This window comes from Neoarius graeffei, chromosome 3 (assembly GCF_027579695.1).
Source record: "Neoarius graeffei isolate fNeoGra1 chromosome 3, fNeoGra1.pri, whole genome shotgun sequence".
Lineage (NCBI taxonomy): Eukaryota > Metazoa > Chordata > Actinopteri > Siluriformes > Ariidae > Neoarius > Neoarius graeffei.
In genome coordinates this window covers 93,532,417-93,555,323 of record NC_083571.1, presented here as the reverse complement: position 1 = coordinate 93,555,323, position 22,907 = coordinate 93,532,417, and the positions used below count along the sequence as shown (strand labels likewise).

The 22,907-nt window shown below is 43.4% G+C and overlaps 1 protein-coding gene across 1 annotated transcript in view; it reads left to right on the top strand.

Moving 5' to 3' along the window:
- si:ch211-278j3.3 (E3 ubiquitin-protein ligase RNF19A) overlaps positions 1–1,713 on the top strand; it is a 43,917-nt gene extending 42,204 nt beyond the window's left edge. The window contains exons 7-9 of the mRNA XM_060916090.1: positions 665–796; positions 1,088–1,346; positions 1,506–1,713. Of these exons, the coding sequence (XP_060772073.1) occupies positions 665–796; positions 1,088–1,346; positions 1,506–1,701 (587 nt within the window). The 3' untranslated portion in view covers positions 1,702–1,713. The remainder of the gene's footprint in view (positions 1–664; positions 797–1,087; positions 1,347–1,505) is intronic.
- Positions 1,714–22,907: the final 21,194 nt, after the last annotated feature.

Sequence of the window (22,907 nt, the reverse complement as noted above, 5' to 3'; positions counted from 1 at the left end):
ATAAAATGTGGCGGCACGGTGGTGTAATGGTTAGCGCTGTTGCCTCACAGCAAGAAGGTCCGGGTTCAAGCCCCGTGGCCGGCGAGGGCCTTTCTGTGTGGAGTTTGCATGTTCTCCCCGTGTCCGTGCGGGTTTCCTCCGGGTGCTCCGGTTTCCCCCACAGTCCAAAGACATGCAGGTTAGGTTAACTGGTGACTCTAAATTGACCGTAGGTGTGAATGTGAGTGTGAATGGTTGTCTGTGTCTATGTGTCAGCCCTGTGATGACCTGGCGACTTGTCCAGGGTGTACCCCGCCTCTCGCCCGTAGTCAGCTGGGATAGGCTCCAGCTTGCCTGCGACCCTGTAGAAGGATAAAGCGGCTAGAGATAATGAGATGAATGAGACAATAAAATGTCTCATTTTCAACATTTGAAATATGGGGTTTCCATGATTTGCAAATTATCGGATTCTGTTTTTATTTACAGTTTACACAGTGTCCCAACATTTTTGGAATTGGGATTGTAAATGAATGTAAATGACTTGGACCACGTTCTTATACTTATGCTGGATACTGTAGTAGATTCAGTAACTTACTGGGAAGTTTGTTTTTGTTGATCGGCAACATAGGGATGCAAGTTCTCAAAACTGGGAATACATTTGAATATGTCTGCTCGATATTTCCAGCGGTTGGAGTGCCTCTGATGCTGACATATGTTTACGGCGTCGTCCCCATGTCTCTGTGTCGTAACGGCTGGTGCAGGCCTCAAACTGAAGCCCCTGAAATGCGGAAGATCCAGTTAGAGGACCTGGCCACTTGTAAGTCTAGATGCTAATATACAATCTGAGTAAATTTTTTTTTAGATATATTCAGAACCTTATTTGGTGTGAGGTATGAATTATAAACTAGCTAACTATTTTTTTTTATACTGCTCATCTAACAGAGTCCTGGATCACTGTAGCAATGACACTGGAAAATATTCCACTTTTGATATTAGTAAACTGTATATTAATCATGCCTGTGGTATTGACGCCAATTTAAAAAATCCACAATAAATTGTTTAGTTGACATTTCAACCTTCTGATCTGAAGTTTCAACTTCTCTTGAAGATCTTTTGTTTTCCCATGTAGTCAGTGATCACTGGACTGGGCAGCCCAAGCCAGCGCTAAATGAGATCAGTCTCCAGGAAGTGAGTGCGGATGAAGCAGTAGCGTTACCCAGTACCAGTGCTGTCCTCTCACAGCCTGAGGGATCCTCTGATCCATCTGATGATGTACAGGTGGTAAGCACCAAACAAGACAGCAAATCAGATGATGCGGATGTTGCTGAGGAGTGTGTCTTTAGCAGCACACAGACCTTTGCTTTGAGGTGGGTCCATATTTATCAAGACTAGAGTTTTAAGTGAAATGGAACCAACATGATATTGTATGCTAATGTATTTTGTAGAGTGGACTCCATTACAAATAGCGAACAGATTATGAGAGTTAAACAATGTGAAGCTGGAATTGCTGCCATATGTGACTGCAGGGAGGGGACCAATATTGAGGTACGGGTGGAGATTGAGGCCCAGCCACGCGGCAGACGTCAGCCCAGTCTCAGCAGTGTTCTCTCTAGCCGCAGTCTGTCAGCCGAGTCTCTCCATCAATCACACGATCCTCTCAGTGCCTCCCAAAGGCCAATGAATGAAGACCCCCAGCCAATTACACAGACAGACAATGTCTGATCCTCAGCTGTTTTCACCACCCACTGTACCTCCAACCAGCTGCTTCTAGCCTCTGTCTGTTCACACAGAGACAGAGAAATGAAGACCAGTGGAGCGAGAGAGGACGAGAGGGGGCGAGAGCAAGATAGCAAGATAGAAAGGATTCAGCATCATGACAGAGCGCATGGGGACAAACGTCCAGGGCAGCTGCCAGTCGACCATTATGATGAGTAATGATGATCGTATGAACTAAACTGACCGAAAGCATGTTTGCGAGCCAGTCTTGTGATTGTTAGCCTCTTTTTTACTGTGGTACAAAGAAAAAAATGGCTATCCAGATGGTATTTTATTTAATTTATTTGTTTCGCCCTTCTTATAGCTGCAATATACTTTTGTATTAAGTGGCTGTACTATTTCATCCCTTAAAATATAACAATAAATTCAAGAACTACAGCATGATTTTCTTTTGGAGCAATGAGTTTCCTAGTTTGACATACAGCTTTTACACAATATTATGGAATCTAATGCTTCCTTGCCTGGAGAATACAATACAATACTACTGGCAACTGTGCAACAGGGTATTTTGACATTCCCGCTATGATGTTGATTCAAATAATTAGTAAAAAGTTTTCACAGAATACCATGTACTGTCCTATTTATGTTGCATAAATAATGGGCCTTTGATCTAGATTTAGCCTACGAGTCTACTCAGTAAAATACTAATCTCGTTAACGTTCCCTGTATGTAGCAACTAACTAAACATAAGCCTTGTTAATGCAGTTGAACCGAAAGCGTCTTGGCCGAAACGATTCTCCATAACTGTATCGCATCCAGTGTGTTGCTTACTGAAATTCATTTGAACTTGAGTTATTTTATACAATCTCTAAAAAGCCACTGTGTCCTATTTCTCGAATGACTGAGCCAGTAAACTGTGTTCAGCTTAAATGATACAACTGGATGAGCACTTTTCTGGACTAGAGATACTAACGATAGTAGGGAAAGAAGTGTGAAGCTTCGGTAATATGGTTGGGATTATTTCCATAAGTGCAACTGAGTCTTAGTTAAGGCAGTCTCTCAGATCACTTCTACAGCATATAGAGGCATGAAGGCACAACGACACAGCTTGCAGAAACCCTCTAGATTTGCTCTCTGCAAGTCAGCAGTGAGCACCAAAGCAAAATCCCATATCAGCATGTCACCTGAGGTGCTTCTTTCCCAAGAAATAAGCAGATGGGTAAAAAACTGAAGCTGGAATATTTCACGTGTTTGAGAAAGATTTAATTGTGTGGGTAAATATATGCACAGATCTGAAGTGAAATAACTGTATGTGCAATGTAGATTTGGAAAATTGAAATGGTGTATGAATAAACAGATTCTAAGTAAGAAATTAATTTTGTGTTCTTGGCAAATATGTGTTGCTGAAGTATTTGTTAATGTTTAAATCTACTGGGGAAAAGAATAGATTACATCCAGAATAAACATAATTAGCATTACTTGGCCACTTACTGAGCTAACAAGCTACAGCATTTCTTGTACAGTATGTAATGTAATAACAACACAGCACTCCTAGAGGGCGCTAAAGGACATGTCATGTATTGATGCTTATTTACACTGATCTGGTAATTGACTTCATCTCATCTCATTATCTCTAGCCGCTTTATCCTGTTCTACAGGGTCGCAGGCAAGCTGGAGCCTATCCCAGCTGACTACGGGCGAAAGGCGGGGTACACCCTGGACAAGTCGCCAGGTCATCACAGGGCTGACACATAGACACAGACAACCATTCACACTCACACCTACGGTCAATTTAGAGTCACCAGTTAACCTAACCTACATGTCTTTGGACTGTGGGGGAAACCGGAGCGCCCGGAGGAAACCCACGCGGACACGGGGAGAACATGCAAACTCCACACAGAAAGGCCCTCGCTGGCCACGGGGCTCGAACTTCTTGCTGTGAGGCGACAGCGCTGACCACTACACCACCGTGCCGCCTTGACACTAATTATTGCTGACTAATTTGTCAAAGCTGTTTGCTCGGATACTTTGGGAGTAGTCATGAAACGTTCTTATTTTGAGAAAGTCAATGATGGCTAAATGCATCTAAAACAATGTTTAATGATTTGATTGTGGCTTTTGCAGCGTCTTGCAAAAGTATTCATCCCCCTTGGTGTTTGTCTTGTTTTGTCACATTACAAGCTGGAATTAAAGTGGATTTTTGGGGGGTTAGCACCATTGATTTACACAACATGCCTACAGCTTTAAAGGTGAAAATAATTTTTTATTGTGACACAAACAGTAATTAAGATGAAAAAACAGAAATCTGGAGTGCATAGGTATTCACCCCCCAAAAGTCAATACTTTGTAGAACCACCTTTTGCTGCAGTTACAGCTGCAAGTCTCTTGGGGCAAGTCTCTATTAGCTTAGCTTAGCAAATGAGCCACTGGGATTTTTGCCCATTCCTCAAGGCAAAACTGCTCCAATTCCTTCAAGTTAGATGGGTTGCGTTGGTGTGCAGCAATATTCAAGTTATACCACAGATTCTCAATTGGATTGAGATCTGGGCTTTGACTAGGCCATTCCAAGACATTTAAATGTTTCCCTTTAAACCACTGCAGTGTAGCTTTAACAGTATGTTTAGGGTCATTGTCCTGCTGGAATGTGAACTTTCGTTCCAGTCTCAAACCTCTGACTGACTCAAACAGATTTTTCCTCCAGAACTGCCCTGTATTTACTGCCATCCAGCTTTCCTTCAGTCCTAACCAGTTTTCTGTCCCTGCAGAAGAAAAACATCCCCACAGCATGATGCTGCCACCACCATGCTTCACTGTAGGAATAGTGTTCTCAGGGTGTTGGGTTTGCACCACACATGGCATTTCTCATGATGGCCAAAAAGTTCAATTTTAGCCTCATCTGACCAGAGAATCTTCTTCCACATGCTGTTGGGCAAACTCCAAACATGTTTTCTTATTTTTTTCTTTAAGCAATTACTTTTTTTCTGGCCACTCGTCCATGAAGCCCCGCTTTGTGGAGTGTGCGGTTTAAAGTGGTCATATGGACAGATGCTCCCATCTCCGCTGTGAATCTTTGCAGCTCCTTCAGTGTTATCTTTGGTGTCTTTGTTGCATCTCTGATTAATGCCCTCCTTGCCCGGTCTGTGAGTTTTAGTGGGTGGCCTTCTCTTGTCAGGTTTGTAGTGGTGCCATATTCTTTCCATTTTGCTATAATGGATTTAATGGTGCTCTGTGGGATATTCAAAGTTTGGGATATTTTTTATAACCCAACCCTGATCTATACTTCTCCACAACTTTGTCTCTGACCTGTTTGGAGGCTCCTTGGTTCTCATGTTGCTTGCTTAGTAGTGTTGCAGAGTCAGGGTCCTTCCAGAACAGGTTGATTTATACAGACACCATGTGACAGATCATGTGACACTTTGATTGCACACAGGTGGATCTTAATCAACTAATTATGTGACTGATGAAGTGAATTGGTTGGACCAGCTCTTATTTAGGGGTTTCATACAAAAAGGGGGTGAATACCTATGCACACTGCAGATTTTTGTTTTTTCATCTTAATTATTGTTTGTGTCACAATAAAACAACAATGTACACCTTTAAAGTTGTAGGCATGTCGTGTAAATCAAATGGTGCTAACCCTCCAAAAATCCATTTTAATTCCAGCTTGTAATGCGACAAAACAGGACAAACACCAAGGGGGATGAATACTTTTGCAAGGCACTGTACATATTTAAATAAAAAAGATAAATTAGGTGAGTTTGTATGGTCTGTGCTCCTTTTATAGTTAAAATGCTACATAGTATTTTTTTAATAACTGTCCTGCCAAAGCAGTACAGCGGTGCAGTGTTTAGCCTTATAGCAAGAAGGTTCACGGTTTGAACCTGGTGGCCAACTGGGTCCTTTCTGTGTGGAGTTTGCATGTTCTTGTCATGCCTGTTTGGGTTTCCTCAGGGTGCTCCGGTTTCCTCCCACAGTCCAAAGACATGTGAATGAGGTTAACTGGCTACTTTAAATTGTCCATAGGTGTGAGTGTGAATGGTTGTCCATCTCTGTGTTAGCCCTGTGATAGATTGGTGACCTGTCTAGGGTGTACCTTGCCTCTCACCTAATCTCAGCTGGGATTGGCTCCAGCTCACCTATGACCCTGATGGATAAGGTATAGATAATTGATGGATAGATATATCTGATATTTCAGGTATTCCGGTGTTTGTGAACAAAGCCCCCGCGAGAGCACTGCTCTGTGCCTTAAGATTTAATACGATCCAACCAGCTTTAACAATTAATAACTCGGCCAACGGAGCTCGCAGCGAAGCCAAATTTTACAGGCACCTCCCTCTAAGTCTCCCCCTTTGAAAGAGCATGGTCTCGGATCGGTAGGATCTCTTCTCGGCCCGGGATTCGCGAACAAAGCCCCCGTGAGAGCGCTGCTCGGCATCTGAAGATTTAATTTGATCTAGCCGGAAACACAGACATGCAAGCGAGCAGCCTGCAATGACAAGGAAGTTAACTCATCCCAGGGTCAGCAAGTGTCACAGGCCGACGTGGTTACCCCCCTTAGTACGTTCTTTAGTGTCGAAGCGCACGTTCTATGGCACTCATTTGCTTTACAAAAATGTGTTTTGCTTCGGTCAAATTCCATTGAGAATTCCTCCTTTTTTCGAACAAACAAATACCTGAAATATAAAATAATTGATAGTGCGTATGAAAAAGGCTTTGGACGAAATGGCCATTGGATGAAATGACCTGTAGTCGTATTCGATGGTCAGTAGAAGCATCTTATCTTCAGAAAGGTCTGACTTTTTAAAATAATATGGGTCAAAACCACACATATCTATCTTCTCTTTGTATTATATCTTCGCTCGATTGTTCAAATTGTGGTAATACTGAGAAAATTCAGCATTGTTTACAGACACACTTTCAGCGGCTGTCATCTTGGTTGCTTTGTATATCCACCATCATAACGAACGCTCATGACGTAGCACATTTTGATCATGTGGCTGCAAGTCATTTATATCTAGTCAAGCTATTTTTTAAGAAGCTAACACAAATGTAAGGCCAAGATGGTCTACCAGCATGACCACCAACTAGGCCTATTAGGGCAGCTAATAGTTGGTCAGCTCAAACTGGAATTTTCAACAGAGTTTGACTATCATTCATTCATTCATTCACTCCAGCTTTCAGGTACACCACAATCTTCAGACAGCAGGCTGCACTGGCTGGCCAACCACGCTGTTCCAGTGAGTGCACTGCTGCTTGAGGGTTGTCCCAGCAAATTAGCTTCTGATTGGCGGTTTCTAACGGTCTTTCTGCTCATTATGCAAGGAGAGTAGATTATCTCACTACGGTTTTGAATTTTTCCAGTTCAGCTGCAATAAATTGTAGTTTTTTGCTGCTGAAATTTTCGCTTGGATTTAATTACTGATAAACCACTTCACTAACTAATGACCACAATTTAGGGTAATATGGCAATTAATACCATTCCTTAGCTGTAATTTGGTGAAATTTTAATCAGTTGATGATCAAAAAGTTGTTTTTGATGGCTGAAAATGGGCTACGCCATTAGACTAATGGTTAATGATTAGTTCTTTAAGACATCAACACTATTAAAATTTAAATTTTTTTCTTGCAAATTATCACAAGTTATACCTTTAAAATAAAACTAGCTTTGCAAAGTCATTTAATTTTTTTATGGTTTTGTTGTACAAACCTGGATTTTGTAGTTTTTATTAATCAGTATGCTAATTAGGCATCATAGTTAATGGAGGCAGCTGATGTTCACATAAATAGAAAGCACTTGAAATTGTGGATATCTCTTGAAAATTTCATGACATTTACTCAGTTTTTAAGAAAGTTATGATAATTTTTGTACCTTGAACCAAAGATGGTCAAGACATTTTTCTTCATTTCTATGCAAATGTCAATGCAAAAAGCAAGGAGCTTTTTAACGAAATTCATTTTGCCATCACTTTTTTTTCTATACCACATACAGTAACCCGACATATATCAATGGAAAAGGATTTCCGAGCTCTATCTGATGACATTTATCTCAGGTCAAAATGTAATATCTGAGGGAAAAAAAATTCCAACACACCTACTTTGATTAATATTAACTATAAGCTATTTTGTCAAACAGAAAAAAAAAATTCTTTGGCCGATATCTTTATTCTATAGACACTTCACATTCAGCGCTAGAGCCAGAGAAGTGGGTGACGCGTTGTGCCATATGCATTGTGTGCAGTGAGCGCGCAGCAGGAACTTTGTCGTATAGCAAAATTAGATTTGGAAATTTCCCTTAAATATGAAATGGGTTCCCCCTGACTTTCAAACAAATGAGAATGCTAGGGATGACATAGGCCTTTTTTCCGGTCCAAAACAAAATGCCAGCCTTGGATGAAAATGTGTCAAAGGTGAGATATTTTTGCATTTCCTGTCGTAATTGTTAGGGTTAACCTCCGAAACTAAGTTGCTCATAAAACTACAACCTTTTCTGGTTCTAACAGTACCAATCAGGACCATGTAGACCCTTTCTATTTTGTGCTACAATGTTGGGGGGGGTCAGCTAATTTTTATCAATGACTGATCAATTAATAGAGATGGACAAAGTACCCAACTTCATTACTTAAGTCAAAGTACAGATCCCACTGGTCAAATGTTACTCCGATACAAGTGAAAGTGCTCCAGCCAAATTTTTACTTAAGTTAAAGTACCGAAGTACTTGCTTTTAAAAGTACTTAAGTATTAAAAGTACATTTTCTGTCAGTGCATCGCTGTATTATTGCCACAACGCTTACAAAGCCTAACGCCGTTACCAAAGACAGAAATGTGAATTCACAAAATGAACACATGCTGTGCCATCATGGTGGTTTAATGTTAAGCTAGCTAGTCAGTGAAGCTCCACCTGACATGCTAGCAAACTCTTTTCAAACTTAAAATCTTATTGGGTAGCTAACGCTACTAGAAAAGAAAGATTTCTACATTCTGTTTATTTGGCAAGATTATGCTAAAACATATTTCTGAAAGGACTTCAGATAAGTTAACTTTATTCATGTTAGCATAACTCTGTTTTTACATGCTAACTAACAGTGTCCAAGTTAACTAGCTATGTGTTAACGTTAGTCGTGGACAAGGCTATGGCAACTTGGCGGGCAAATCCATAGAAAGTCATTTGACTAACCAGTCTGCATAGCTATTGCAACGTTATCACTAGCTCTAAAAGCACAGACAACTTTGTTGCAAGCTTTCTCTTGGAATAAAACATTTATATACCTCAATATGCTTCCACAGGTTGGATGGTGAGTTTTTGTAGGTTGTGATGTGCTCTGTTTTTGGCAAACAAAGCAAACATTTAAAACGAAATGAATCTTTAATCTTTTGAGAAAACTGAAACATGGGTTCTAGGTAAAGCCATGGGTGTGTGTGCATTCCCCAGAAGAACCGCCTCCTTCCATTCTGCCATCAACTGATCGTGTTCAAATAATGCTGCAGAGAAATCACCGATCTTGGTTTTATCCAGTCTATGGATGAGATGTGACCCTAGTGATTACTGATAGTCTGTCTTAGTGTCACTTGTGAAAAAAACAATCACATTTGAGAAAAGAAAAGAAAAAAAACATCCACTTTCAAAGCTGCATCATAGTAACGAGTAACGAGGACCTTGATAGAAATGTAGTGGAGTAAAAAGTATGATATTTGTCTTTCAAATGTAGTGAACTTAGTCATAAGCTCCACCCCCCCAAAAAAAAATACTCAAGTAAAGTACAGATACTCAAAAAGTGTACTTAAGTACAGTACTCAAGTAAATGTACTTCGTTACTGTCCACCTCTGTCAATTAATGAGGTGACAAGCTGTCAACTACACTCAACTAGCAGTGCAATCAATCAATCAATCAATCAGCAACATTAATTGTGTGGAGTAATGAATTGATGAATTGAGAATAAGATACTTGGAACTGCTGTGTCTGCATCAGCTGAGATTTTTTTCCAGTGCATGAAGGTCGTTTCAAGGTCAAGGTTGTCTGTATGCCATTCATGACATTATCACCATATAGGTATGGAGTTGCTGATTACAGAAATATATGGTTTGTACCTGTTAAAAGGACTAACTAATGCTGGGAAATTGAATCTTCTTGTAATTCTTGAAAAAAAAAAATTTTATTGCACAAGTTTTTGTCTATAATACATCATACTTAATTACTGTTATTGATTTTTACTAAAATCACCATATCTCTGCAACTGTAAAAGATTATTTTAAAATTCAAAAAGCTATGTTCTTCTTCAGGTGTCCTTTAAAAGGGAGCAGATTTTAAGGTGAATTGAACCTCTTTGAAATTTTAAGGTGAAGTGCCTATATCATACATTTATTGAGTGGATTTTTTGAGATAAACATGACTGGAGTGATTAGAATCACGTCGCTTTTTTATTTTTTGCCTGTTTACTTGTTTTTCTTTTTTCCTTTCTATCCATGTACATTTTTAACAACAGCACTTCCTACATAATTTCTTTTCAATTTTGTATTATTAGAACTGCGGCTACAATTATCGACAGTCCATGATTATCGACACCTTTTCAGACTTACCAATAAAAAACAATTTTACAAAGGTGAGTTTCAGTTACAACAGTTATTATTGGCTAATTAATCAACCGTAAAACCCGCCTCACCCTTTGATCTTGTCGTCTGATGACACAGCTCGTTACCTGAGATGGAATTTTTTTTTTTAGCATGATCAGTAATTTGAGGAAAACCCGGACGTTATCATCGCAGATAAGCATGGTGGAAAGATCATGGACATGTATTTACTGATCAAATTCACCAATATTTCATGATCTCCTTGTCGAAACCTACTTTGTTTCTTACTCTTTCATTTGACAGTCGCCATTTTGTATCTAAACGCGCGTTTGAGAATCACGTGAGGTGTTGATAATAGTGATCACTTTCACTGGTGTCCACCGTTATCGACACGCTGTGGAATTAAGTGACATTTATAACTGTTATGGATCGATCTTTGTGTAACATTGTTGAAGTAGATGAAGTACTTTAAAAAAATAAAAGTGCTGTGATTTATAATTTATTTTTCTGATTCATAACAGAATGGAATGTTTATAGATTATTTGGAATCCTATTGCAGTAAATAGAATTAGACCAGAATTAAATTCCTAGCATATAAAAAATTACATGCTTGAAATATTCAGATTTTTCTATTCCATTCAGAAAATATTTTTTGCAGTTTGTTGTAAATCTCGACCACACATTACAATATCAGTAGACATTTTATATTTTGGTTCGAGGAATGACATGTGACCTTTGACCTGGATTTTCATGTGGTTACAATGTCAATTGCCTGTTGATATTTATTGGTAAACTACAAAACTAGAAATTAATACAAACAACAAATGATTAACAAAATGTGATCTATGAAAATTCTTAGAAAGTGGGTAGAAAGTGGAACAAAAAGATTTTCTGACACAGGTTCAACATTATCAGTTCATTTGTTTACAAACATTAGAATTACCTTCTTATTTATGTAAGCACCGACATCGATATATTTATATAAAGATATTTTGTACTCAATATGTCTATGTACAACAAAGTTTATATCAAAACTATGTTTCATCAACTTAATACCACACACTGATTTTTTTTTTTAATTATAAATAATCATCTGGATGTCGATAATTGTGGAATGGTGTCGATAACTGTGGACAAAGGTGTCGATAATTGTGGAATGGTGTCACGTGATCTGATACACTAAGTAATCAGGAATCAACTCTTTTTTTTTCCAGTGGACGTTTGAATAATTATTCATGCACAATTTACATATTGAAAGTCTTTTCAACTTTTCCAATGGCCAAAAGATCGTTAAGGCGTTGGTAATTGTAGCTGCCGCTCTATAAGCTATTTTGTCAAACAGAAAAACAAACAAACAAATTCTTTGGTCGATATCTGTAGCAGTTCGATAGGGGTGAGTGGAGCACAGAGGACGGCAGGACAGAGAGCAGGTTTGCAAAGGGCTTTATTGCCACACTTTTCAGTGAACAACTTTTCGAATGCACAGACACACATCAACACAATCAGTGTTTAGTTCGGGGATCAGCTCCTCTGCTCTCGCTCTCCCTCCTTAAATAGGGCGCGGTCACTGGGAAGACACAGACAAACACAGGTTAATTGCCGTCAGGTGTAGTGATTCTGCCACTTACCTTCCCTGACTCCGCCCTCCTGTCACAGACCGGCGCCTGACCACGCCCCCGCTGCCACATACCCCCACCGCCCGACTCAGGCCGGGCGGCCGTCCGGCCCGCAGCCGACTCCCCCCCCCTTGACGGGAGAGGAAGTCCGCCACGATCATCTGCGCCCCCGGCCTGTGGACCACCTTAAAGTTGAAGGGTTGGAGTGCCAGATACCAATGGGTGATCCGCGCGTTGGCATCTTTCATGCAGTGGAGCCACTGGAGGGGCGCGTGGTCCGAACAGAGGGTGAACGGGCGCCCCAGCAGGTAGTAACGGAGGGCGAGGACCGCCCACTTGATCGCCAGACACTCCTTTTCAATGGTGCTGTAGCGCCCCTCACGCACTGACAGCTTCCTACTGATGTAGAGGACGGGGCGGTCCTCCCCCTCCACCTCCTGGGACAAAACTGCCCCCAGCCCTCTGTCCGACGCATCGGTCTGCAACACAAAGGGGAGAGAAAAGTCAGGGGAGTGTAGAAGTGGCCCCCCACACAGTGCAGCCTTTACCTCTGAAAAAGCCTGCTGGCATTGCTCCGTCCACTGGACCGGATCTGGGGCCGCCTTTTTAGTGAGATCAGTCAGCGGGCTGGTGACGTCCGAGTAATTAGGTATAAACCTACGGTAATAGCCAGCCAGCCCCAGGAACTGTCTCACCCCCCTTTTTGGTCTTGCGCCTCGGGCAGGCCGCAATCGCTGCCGTCTTATTAATTTGGGGACGCACCTGCCCGTTGCCCAAGTGGAAGCCCAAATACCGTACTTCCACCCGCCCAATCGCACACTTCTTTGGGTTGGCTGTGAGCCCCGCTCGCCTCAGCGACCTAAGGATGGCCCTCAGATGTTCAAGGTGCCTCGGCCAGTCATTACTATAGATGATGATATCATCTAGATACGCGGCCGCATACGTGACGTGGGGGCGGAGGACTCTATCCATCAGCCGCTGAAACGTAGCGGGTGCCCCAAACAGCCCAAACGGAAGGGTGACAAATTGGTGTAAACCAAACGGTGTGGAAAAGGCCGTTTTTTCTCGGGATAGGGGATTCAAGGGGATCTGCCAATATCCCTTCGTCAAATCCAGTGTCGAATAAAAGCGAGCAGTGCCGAGTCGATCGAGCAACTCATCAATACGAGGCATTGGGTACGCATCGAATTTAGACACCGCGTTGACTTTTCTGTAGTCCACACAGAACCGGACCGACCCGTCGGCCTTGGGTACCAAGACCACCGGGCTGCTCCAGTCACTGTGGGACTCCTCGACGATGCCCATTTCGAGCATGGCCTGAAGTTCTTCCCGACCCACCTTTTTTTGTGTGTTTGGGTAGTCTGTAAGGGCGGCTACGCACTACTACCCCCAGGGGCGTCTCTATGTGGTGCTCTATGAGGTTAGTGCAACCGGGCAGGGGCAAGAACACATCCAAAAACTCGGTCTGCAACTGGGTGACCTCTGTGAGTTGGGTCGGGGAGAGGTGGTCTCCACAGGGGACCGGAGAGGTACGTGATGTCAATGCCCCTTTTTGAACCTCCGGCCCCAGCTACGCCTTCTCCGGAACCACCGACACCAACGCCACGGGGACCTCCTCATTCCAGAGTTTAAGCAGATTGAGGTGGTAAATCTGTAGCGCCCCACCCCTGTCCGTTCGCCTTACCTCATAGTTGACGTCCCCGATTCGCCGTGTGACCTCAAAGGGTCCTTGCCACTTGGCAATTAATTTGGAGCTCGACGTGGGCAACAGTACGAGTACCTTATCTCCCAGTGTGAACTCTCTAAGACGCGTACCCTTGTTGTACAGGCGGGCTTGCCGTTCTTGGGCCTGCCGCAAATTCTCCTGGGTTAGGTGGGTGAGCGTGTGGAGTTTTGCGCGCAGGTCCATAACGTATTGAATTTCGTTCTTACTTTGTGAAGGTCCCTCCTCCCAATTTTCCCGCAGCACGTCTAGAATGCCGCGCGGCTTACGCCCATATAATAATTCGAACGGGGAGAACCCCGTGGAGGCTTGGGGAACCTCTCGCACTGAAAACAACAAGGGCTTGAGCCACTTATCCCAATTACGTGCGTCCTCACTTACGAATTTTTTAATGATATTTTTGAGGGTGCGGTTGAACCGTTCCACTAAACCGTCCATTTGTGGGTGATACACGCTGGTGCGGATCGGCTTAATCCCCAAAAACCCATACAGTTCGCGCAGTGTCCGTGACATAAATGTGGTGCCTTGATCAGTTAGAATCTCTTTCAGGATTCCAACTCGGGAGATAACGCGGAAGAGTGCCTCTGCAATACTGCGTGCTGAGATATTGCGCAAAGGCACTGCTTTCGGGTATCGCGTTGCATAGTCCACCAGCGGTACCCTCGTGCTGACCGATCTAATGGCCCGACGAGATCCATCCCAATCCTTTCGAACGAGGTCTCGATTAATGGTAGAGGGCGCAAAGGCGCTTTTGGAATGGCCGCTGGATTTACTAACTGGCATTCACGGCACGCCGTACACCACCTACGAACATCGCCGCGAACCCCCGGCCAATAGAATCGGGCCATTATTCGGGCTAGTGTCTTATCCTGCCCTAAGTGTCCAGCCATGGGATTAAAGTGAGCCGCCTGGAATACCAATTCCCAGTGGCTCTTTGGAATTAAAAGTTGCGTGACTCGCTCTTTAGTTTGAGTGTCCTGCGTCACTCAGTATAACCTATCCTTCATAATCGCGAAGTAGGGGAAGGACGGGGTGGCGTTCAGCTGGAGCGTTTGACCATCGATTACTCTCACTTGGTCAAATGCATGTCGCAGAGTCTCGTCTCGCGATTGTTCTAATGGGAAATCCGCGAGGGATTCCCCAATAGAGAGAGGAGGAGCCGGCGGCTCCTCACTCTGACGCGGAGATGACGTGGATGGCTCTGTGACAGCTGCTCCCGCCAAAGCGACACCGGGACCTCCCCCTGTCAAATGGCAGGACTCACTCTTTACTAAGCGTGTCATTAAATCCCGAAATCCCGGCCAATCAGTCCCCAAAATTACAAAGTGGGTAAGGCGAGGATTAACCGCCGCCTTCACTATAAATTTTTCCCCTCGGAAAAAAACGTGGACCGACACCAAAGGGTAGCTGTGAACGTCCCCGTGCACACACAACACCTTCACCCCCTGTGCACCCCCCAATGCCTCGTGTTGCACCAGGCTTTGGTGAATTGAGGTCTGGTTACAACCAGAATCCACCAATGCCTGATATGTATCCCCCCCTTGGATACTCACCGGTATGCGATACGCTCCGGCCCAATCGAGGGCGGCCTCTGGCGCGTCGGGGATCCGAACCACCGTGCCCACCTCCATCGCCGTGCACTGCTGTTGAAGGTGGCCCGGCTCCCCACAGCGCCAGCAGACCGGCCCGGGCTTTCCCTCTGCACCGGTGTTCTGGGGCTCACTCACCTGAGGTGGGGGAGAGACAGACACAGAAGGGAGAAACGGGAAGGCTGGGGAGGTGCCAGCCCCCGCCTCCGCGGTGGGGGAATGGGGTGAGGACGGGACACAGGAGGAGGGGGAGAGAGAGAGAGAAGAGGAGAGAAGAGAAGATGCCGTCTGCTGTCCTGCCGCCGGGACAGCCGCCAAATGGTCCTCCGCCAGCTCGACTGCCTGATCCAGCGACGCCGGGCGGTGGCACTGGACCCACTCCGCGGTTCCTGCTGGCAAGCGAGCGATGAACTGTTCCAGCACCACCTGGTCGATGATTCCCTCGGCGTCGCGGTTGTCGGCCCTCAACCACTGCCAGCAGGCGTCCTGGAGCTGCTGGCCAAACGCGAACGGCCGGCCGACTTCCTCCAAGTGCAACGCGCGGAAGCATTGGCGCTGCTGTTCTGGGGTGCGCCCCACGCGCTGGAGGACAGCCCGGCGGAGGTCCGCGTAGGCCAGCTGGAGGTCGGTGGGGAGCTGTAGCGCGGCCAGCTGTGCCTCTCCCCTTAGCAGGGGGAGGAGGCGCGCCGCTCCATCGGCCACCCCGAGGCTCCGGCAACTTGCTCGAAGAGCGTGATGAACGCTTCGGGGTCGTCCTGCGGGCCCATCTTGGTGACGGTGAGGGGAGATGGGCCCGCAGTAGGAGCGCTGGTGGACCCCGCCGACGCGAGGAGGTGCCGGAACGCCTCTCGATCTTCTTGTTGGGCCAGCACCAGGGCCTTGAAGCGTCGCTCTTGCTCCTTCTGGAGGGTGACGAGCGCCTGGTGCTGGCTTTGATGGGCCGTGGCGAGGGCGTGGACCAGTTCGACGAACGGGGAGGACTCTGTGGGGCTGCTCGGCTGGTGCTCCACTTTTTCCTGGGTTTCGGCACCACTGTAGCAGTTCGATAGGGGTGAGTAGAGCACAGAGGACGGCAGGACAGAGAGCAGGTTTGCAAAGGGCTTTATTGCCACACTTTTCAGTGAACAACTTTTTGAATGCACAGACACACATCAACACAACCAGCGTCTAGTTCGGGGATCAGCTCCTCTGCTCTCGCTCTCCCTCCTTAAATAGGGCGCGGTCACTGGGAAGACACAGACAAACACAGGTTAATTGCCGTCAAGTGTAGTGATTCTGCCACTTACCTTCCCTGACTCCGCCCTCCTGTCACAGACTGGCGCCTGACCATGCCCCCGCTGCCACAATATCATTATCATACACTTATTGAGTGGATTTTTCAAGAAAAACATGACTAGGTTGACTAGAATCATGTCACTTTTTGCCTCACCCGGGACGGAGTCCACAGCGAGATATTGTTTTCAGTGGGGTTTCTTTGTTTCTTTGTTTTTTTTTTTTTGGTAACATTACGGGAAAACAGCTGGACCAATCTTCATGAAAGTTCCAGGATAGATGTGCATTGGTCTCAAATAGACTCTCCAATATTTTGAGGGTCATCTGGTCAAGGTCACGAAAAAGGTCAAAATAATTGTTTTCATGATCTCTTCCTTCATCATATTTACTTCAAACCAATTCCAAAATGTTCATCTTTCAATTCTGCTTCCATTAATATGCTACATGATGGGGTACCTCTCATAGTTTTCTTAGCAGTTAGGGGTCAAATGTCAGGCGGGTCAAGGTCATTGGTAAAATTTGCATATTTTCCATTATAACTCGAAAACAATTAGAGACAGAGAGATGTTTATCATTATCAACATATAGGAAGTCATATATGGGCTTTCATTTGGCACCATGACCTTTAACCTTGTTTGTTTGTTTTTGTGCCTGTCTGTTAACAATCTAGTGCTAGATTGTTGTCGGTTGTCGATAGACAGATACTTACTATTATGAGCATATAGGAACTCCTATATGGCCTTTCATTTGGCATCATGATCTTTGACCTTGAGTGACCATGAAAGGTCAAACTCAAGGCCACAGACATTCAGAGGGCTGTAACTTGAAAACGGTTGACGGTAGACATCATCTACTTATAGGAAGTGCCATATGGGCTTTCAGTTACTGCCATGATCTTTGACCTTGAGTGACTCTGAAACGTTAAACTTAAGGTCATGGATTTTCAAAGGACTATAACCTGACAGCTGATGATTGAGAAATATTACCATCATCAACATATAGGTATAAAATAAGTGCTGCTGGGCGAGGTTTGTTTTGCCTGGCAATGCTTAATTTATTTTTATTATTTTGTCTTGCTTGTTTACTTGTTTTTCTTTCTATCATGTACATTTTTAACAGCACTTCCTACATAATTTATTTTCAATTTTGTATTATTAGTTGTTTATACTAGATTTTTTTTTTATCAGATTGTTCCCTTTGATCATTTCTTTGCTCTTCCCTGTATTTAATAAGATGATAACAGGGTGTTGGTTCCGTATTAGGTTTGTACATTTGTATGTTTTCAATAAAGTGTTATTTAAAAAACAAACAAACAAAAGCAAACTTTTTTTATTGAAACAAAAGAATACAATGCAACGACAAACTCACTACAAAACATTTATCAATTCTATCAAAAACCAAAATCCCACCTCCTCTAATGAGTGGATTAAAGGTATGCAAGACAAAGAAAAAAAATATATATATATAACAAGGGTTTAGCACAACTGATATGACAATATACTAGTGCATCTCAAAAAATTAGAATACCATGAAAAAGTTCCTTTTTTTCATAATTTAATTCAAAAAGGTAAACTTTCATATATTCTATATTCATTACATGTAAAGTGAAATATTTAAAGCCTTTTTTGTTTTAATTTTGATGATTATGGCTTATAGCTCATGAAAATCAGAACTCCAGTATCTCAAATTATTAGAATATTCCCTAAGATCAATCAAAAAAAGGATTTACAATACAGAAATGTCCAACTTCTGAAAAGTATATTCATTTATACACTCAATACTTGGTGGTTGGGGCTCCTTTACCATGAATTACTGTATCAATGCGGTGTGGCATGGAGGTGATCAGTCTGTGGCACCGCTGAGGTGTTATTGAAGCCCAGGTTGCTTTGATAGTGGCCTTCAGTGTATCTGTATTTTTGGGTCGGGTGTTTCTCATCTTCCTCTTGACAATACCCCATAGATTCTCTGTGGGGTTCAGGTCAGGCAAGTTGGCTGGCCAATCAAACACAGTAATATCATGGTTAGCAAACCATTTGGTAGTAGTTTTGGCACTGTGGGTAGGTGCTAAGTCCTGCTGGAAAAGGAAATCAGCATCTCCAAAAAGCTCATCAGCAGATAGAAGCATGAAGTGCTCTAAAATCTCCTGGTAGATGGCTGTGTTGACTTTGGACTTGATAAAATACAGTGGACCAACACCAGCAGATGACATGGCACCCCAAATCATCACAGACTGTGGAAACTTCACACTGGGCTTCAAACACCTTGGATTCTGTGCCTCTCCACTCTTCCTCCAGACTCTAGAACCGTGATTTCCAAATTAAATGCAAAATGTACTTTCATCTGAAAAGAGGACTTTGGACCACTGAGCAACAGTCCATTTCTTTCTCTCCTTAGCCCAGATAAGACACTTCTGACATTGTCTCTGGCTCAGGAGTAGCTTGATATTAGGAATGCGAAAGTTGTATCCCCTTTCTTGAAGATGTCTGTTCGTGATGGGTCTTGATACACGGACACCAGCCTCAGTCCACTCCTTGTGAAGCTCTCCCAAGTTCTTGAATCAACTTTTCTTAACAATCCTCTCAAGACTGCAGCCATCCCTGTGGCTTGTGCACCTTTTCCAGCCACCCTTTTCAGCAATGACCTTTTGTGGCTTACCCTCCTTGTGGAGGGCATCAGTGATCATCTTCTGGACAACAGTCAAGTTAGCAGTCTTCCCCATGATTGTGGTTGTGTGTACTGAACTAGACCGAGAGATACACTGTGTTCATACTGTTTTACTCAAACTCGAAATGAAATATTCTAATATTTTGAGATTTTTTTTAATGTTTTTGTACTGTATGCCATACTGATTAAAATTAAAATAGAAAAATGCTTGAAACATTTTAGTTTATGTGTAATGAGTCTATAATATATAACATTTTCACTTTCTTAAATAACTGATAGAAAATATTGAACTTTTTCACAATATTCTAATTTTTTGAGATGCACTAGTAAGTGAGCACAAGTTCTTATCCTGGGCATTGTTAATTTTCTTGAGACATTTGTGAAATAAAGATAATTCCTGTTTAAGTACAGACCATGATGGAGAGCACTTTCTAGATTGACATTTGTGTATGTAATATTTTGTAACTATAATGAGATTATTCACTAGAAACTCAATGTTCTTATTTTTCAGAATCACACCCATCTGAATATTTTGGAAAGGAAATAAATCTATACTTATGGATTTGGAAGATATCCAATTGTGAAGGGATTTCCATAAGTTCTGAACTGCATCACAGGCATAAAACAGGTGTTCTGTCATTTCTATGTTTTTGGTACAAATATAACAATTTTCTACTTCTAATTGAAATCTTTTTTTTTTATAAATTCATTGGACGGATATATATATCCCTCCAATTAATTTATAAAAAATTCATTAGAGGGATTCACTATCGTGTGATAGTGAGGTGAGAAAGAGAGTGCAGGCAGGGTGGAGCAGCTGGAGAAGAATTTCGGGAGTCGTTTGTGATAGGAAAGTCCCAGCAAAAGTGAAAGGTAAGCTGTATAAGACAGTAGTGAGACCAGCTGTGATGTATGGATTGGAGACCGTACCCTTAACGAAGAAACAGGAGGCAAAGTTGGAGGTGGCGGAGTTGAGGATGTTAAGGTTTGCAATGGGAGGTTGGACAGGATAAGGAACGAGCACATCAGAGGGACAGCACATGTGGAGAGCTTGGGAATTAAGCTAAGAGAGATGAGACTGAGATGGTATGGGCACATCCTGAGAAGAGATGCAGAGCATGTTGGAAGGAGAATGTTGAGGATGGAGTTGCCAGGCAAACAAAAACGAGGAAGGCCAAAGAGGAGATACATGGATGTGGTGAGAGAGGACATGAAAGTGGCAGGTGTGGTAGAGAAGGATGCGGAAGACAGGGAGCAACGGAGATGAAAGATCCGCTGTGGTGACCCCTAATCGGGAGCAGCCAAAAGAAGAAGAAGAAGATTGGATATATATATATATATATATATATATATATATATATATATATATATATATATATATATATCTTGCTAATTGTTTTAAAATGTATTTCTTTATATTTGGGGGGGATTGGAAATTTTAAGAAATTTGTTCTGATAGTTTAAATTTTAGATTTGTCATAATTTTGAAGACTAAGTGGGCTCCTTGTTATACCTGGAAATAGAGTGTTAATGAAATATTTTCTTAAAAACTTATTGTTGCACTTTTCGTTTACTGGGTCCACATCATCAATTTTAATATTGTGTAATCTCGGTGTTGGTATGTTTAATATATTATTTTTTTATTGATTGAATAAGGGCTATTGGAATGTTCTGTCACTTTCTTATAAGTCTGGATGGAGCAATCCATATCATCCATCCATTATCTGTAGCCGCTTATCCTGTTCTACAGGGTCGCAGGCAAGCTGGAGCCTATCCCAGCTGACTACGGGTGAGAGGCGGGGTACACCCTGGACAAGTCGCCAGGTCATCACAGGACTGACACATAGACACAGACAACCATTCACACTCACATTCACACCTATGGTCAATTTAGAGTCACCAGTTAACCTAACCTGCATGTCTTTGGACTGTAGGGGAAACCGGAGCACCCAGAGGAAACCCACGCAGACACGGGGAGAACATGCAAACTCCACACAGAAAGGCCCTCGCTGGCCACTGGGCACAAACCCAGGACCTTCTTGCTGTGTAATAGTAAACTTTATTATCCCCATGAGGGGCAATTTGTTGTACAGCCAGCAGAGAATAAAACACAATACAACAAAACATACAGCATACGATCACAATGAAAACAAGGTGCACAGATATTACAGGGAAACCGATCATGACAGTCCGGTGTTTATCAGGCCAGTACAGTAGTTACATTGACAAATAAACTTTTAAATCTGTTCGTCCTACATTTTGGTACCAAGTACTGATGACCAGAAGGCAGCAGCCTATATTCAGAGAACAGCGGGTGACTGGGGTCAGCCAGGATAGCTTCTGCTTTCCTGGTGGCTCTAACTCTGTCCAAGACAGAGAGCTTGTCGAAGTTGATCCCAGCAATCATGCAATCAATGAGGCGACAGCGCTAACCACTACACCACCACTACACCACCGTGCCGCCCAATCCATATCATATTTAGTATTAAATGCTAACCGGGGGTGGCGAGGTGGTGTAGTGGTTAGCGCTGTTGCCTCACAGCAAGAAGGTCCGGGTTCGAGCACCGTGGCCAGCGAGGGCCTTTCTGTGCGGAGTTTGCATGTTCTCCCCGTGTCCGCGTCGGTTTCCTCCGGGTGCTCCGGTTTCCCCCACAGTCCAAAGACATGCAGGTTAGGTTAACTGGTGACTCTAAATTGACCGTAGGTGTGAATGTGAGTGTGAATGGTTGTCTTTGTCTATGTGTCAGCCCTGTGATGACCTGGCGACTTGTCCAGAGTGTACCCCGCCTTTCGCCCGTAGTCAGCTGGGATAGGCTCCAGCTTGCCTGCGACCCTGTAGAACAGGCTATAGATCATGAGATGAGATGCTAACCACTAAGTAAGTAAGTGAGTGTAAGTGTTAACCACTTACACCACCGTGGTTAGCATGGTCACCTCACAGAAGGAAGGTTCTGGGTTTGAGCCCAGTGGTCGGCAGGGGCCTTTCTGTGTGGAGTTTGCATGTTCTCGCCGTGTCTGCGTGGGTTTCCCCTACAGTCCAAAGACATGTGGTTAGGTTAATATGGGACGGCCTTGGGCCAACTGCTCCCTGGGTGCTGTTAGCATGGCTGCCTACTGCTCTGGGTATGTGTGTGTGTTGACTGCTTCAGATGGGTTAAATCTGGGCTGCCAACTCTCACGCAATGAGGGTGAGACACATGCATTTGACTGTCTTCACACGCTTACACGCCATACCTCCAATTTCTCACGCTAGAAAAAAATCTAGTTTATCTATCTGATCTAGGCTACCTATTGCGTCGCGCCAACCACTTGCGATCGATCAATTACGCCTTACGCACGGCTAAACAGACAGAGAGTTGTTCCCTTCTGTACACACTCCCCTATGGTAGGTGGCGCATCTAATGATGCTTCACTCGCCGGTAGTTGGATAATTGCCTACCGTCAATTTAGAGGAAGAGGAGAGAGAAGAAGGTATCCAAGTTGAAGACGGGTGTCTCAGACAGGTTTGTACATATGTACGCCGATGTGTGGCGTTACTGGCGTGATTATGAACTTGTATAAAGTTTCTTAATCGTTTTAGCCTATAAGTGTTGTGAGAATATTTAATGCCATATCGAGAGCTGTGTACTAGGCATGCTAAATCATTATAGGCCTCCTGCCGTGCCACAGCCTCTATCTTCCCCAACAAGCAGCACGGGAAAGCACCTCCTTAGCACACGTTTATTAAGGCGGATTTTTAGTTTGTTTACTGTATGTTATCATACTTTATGACTTTATTTGAA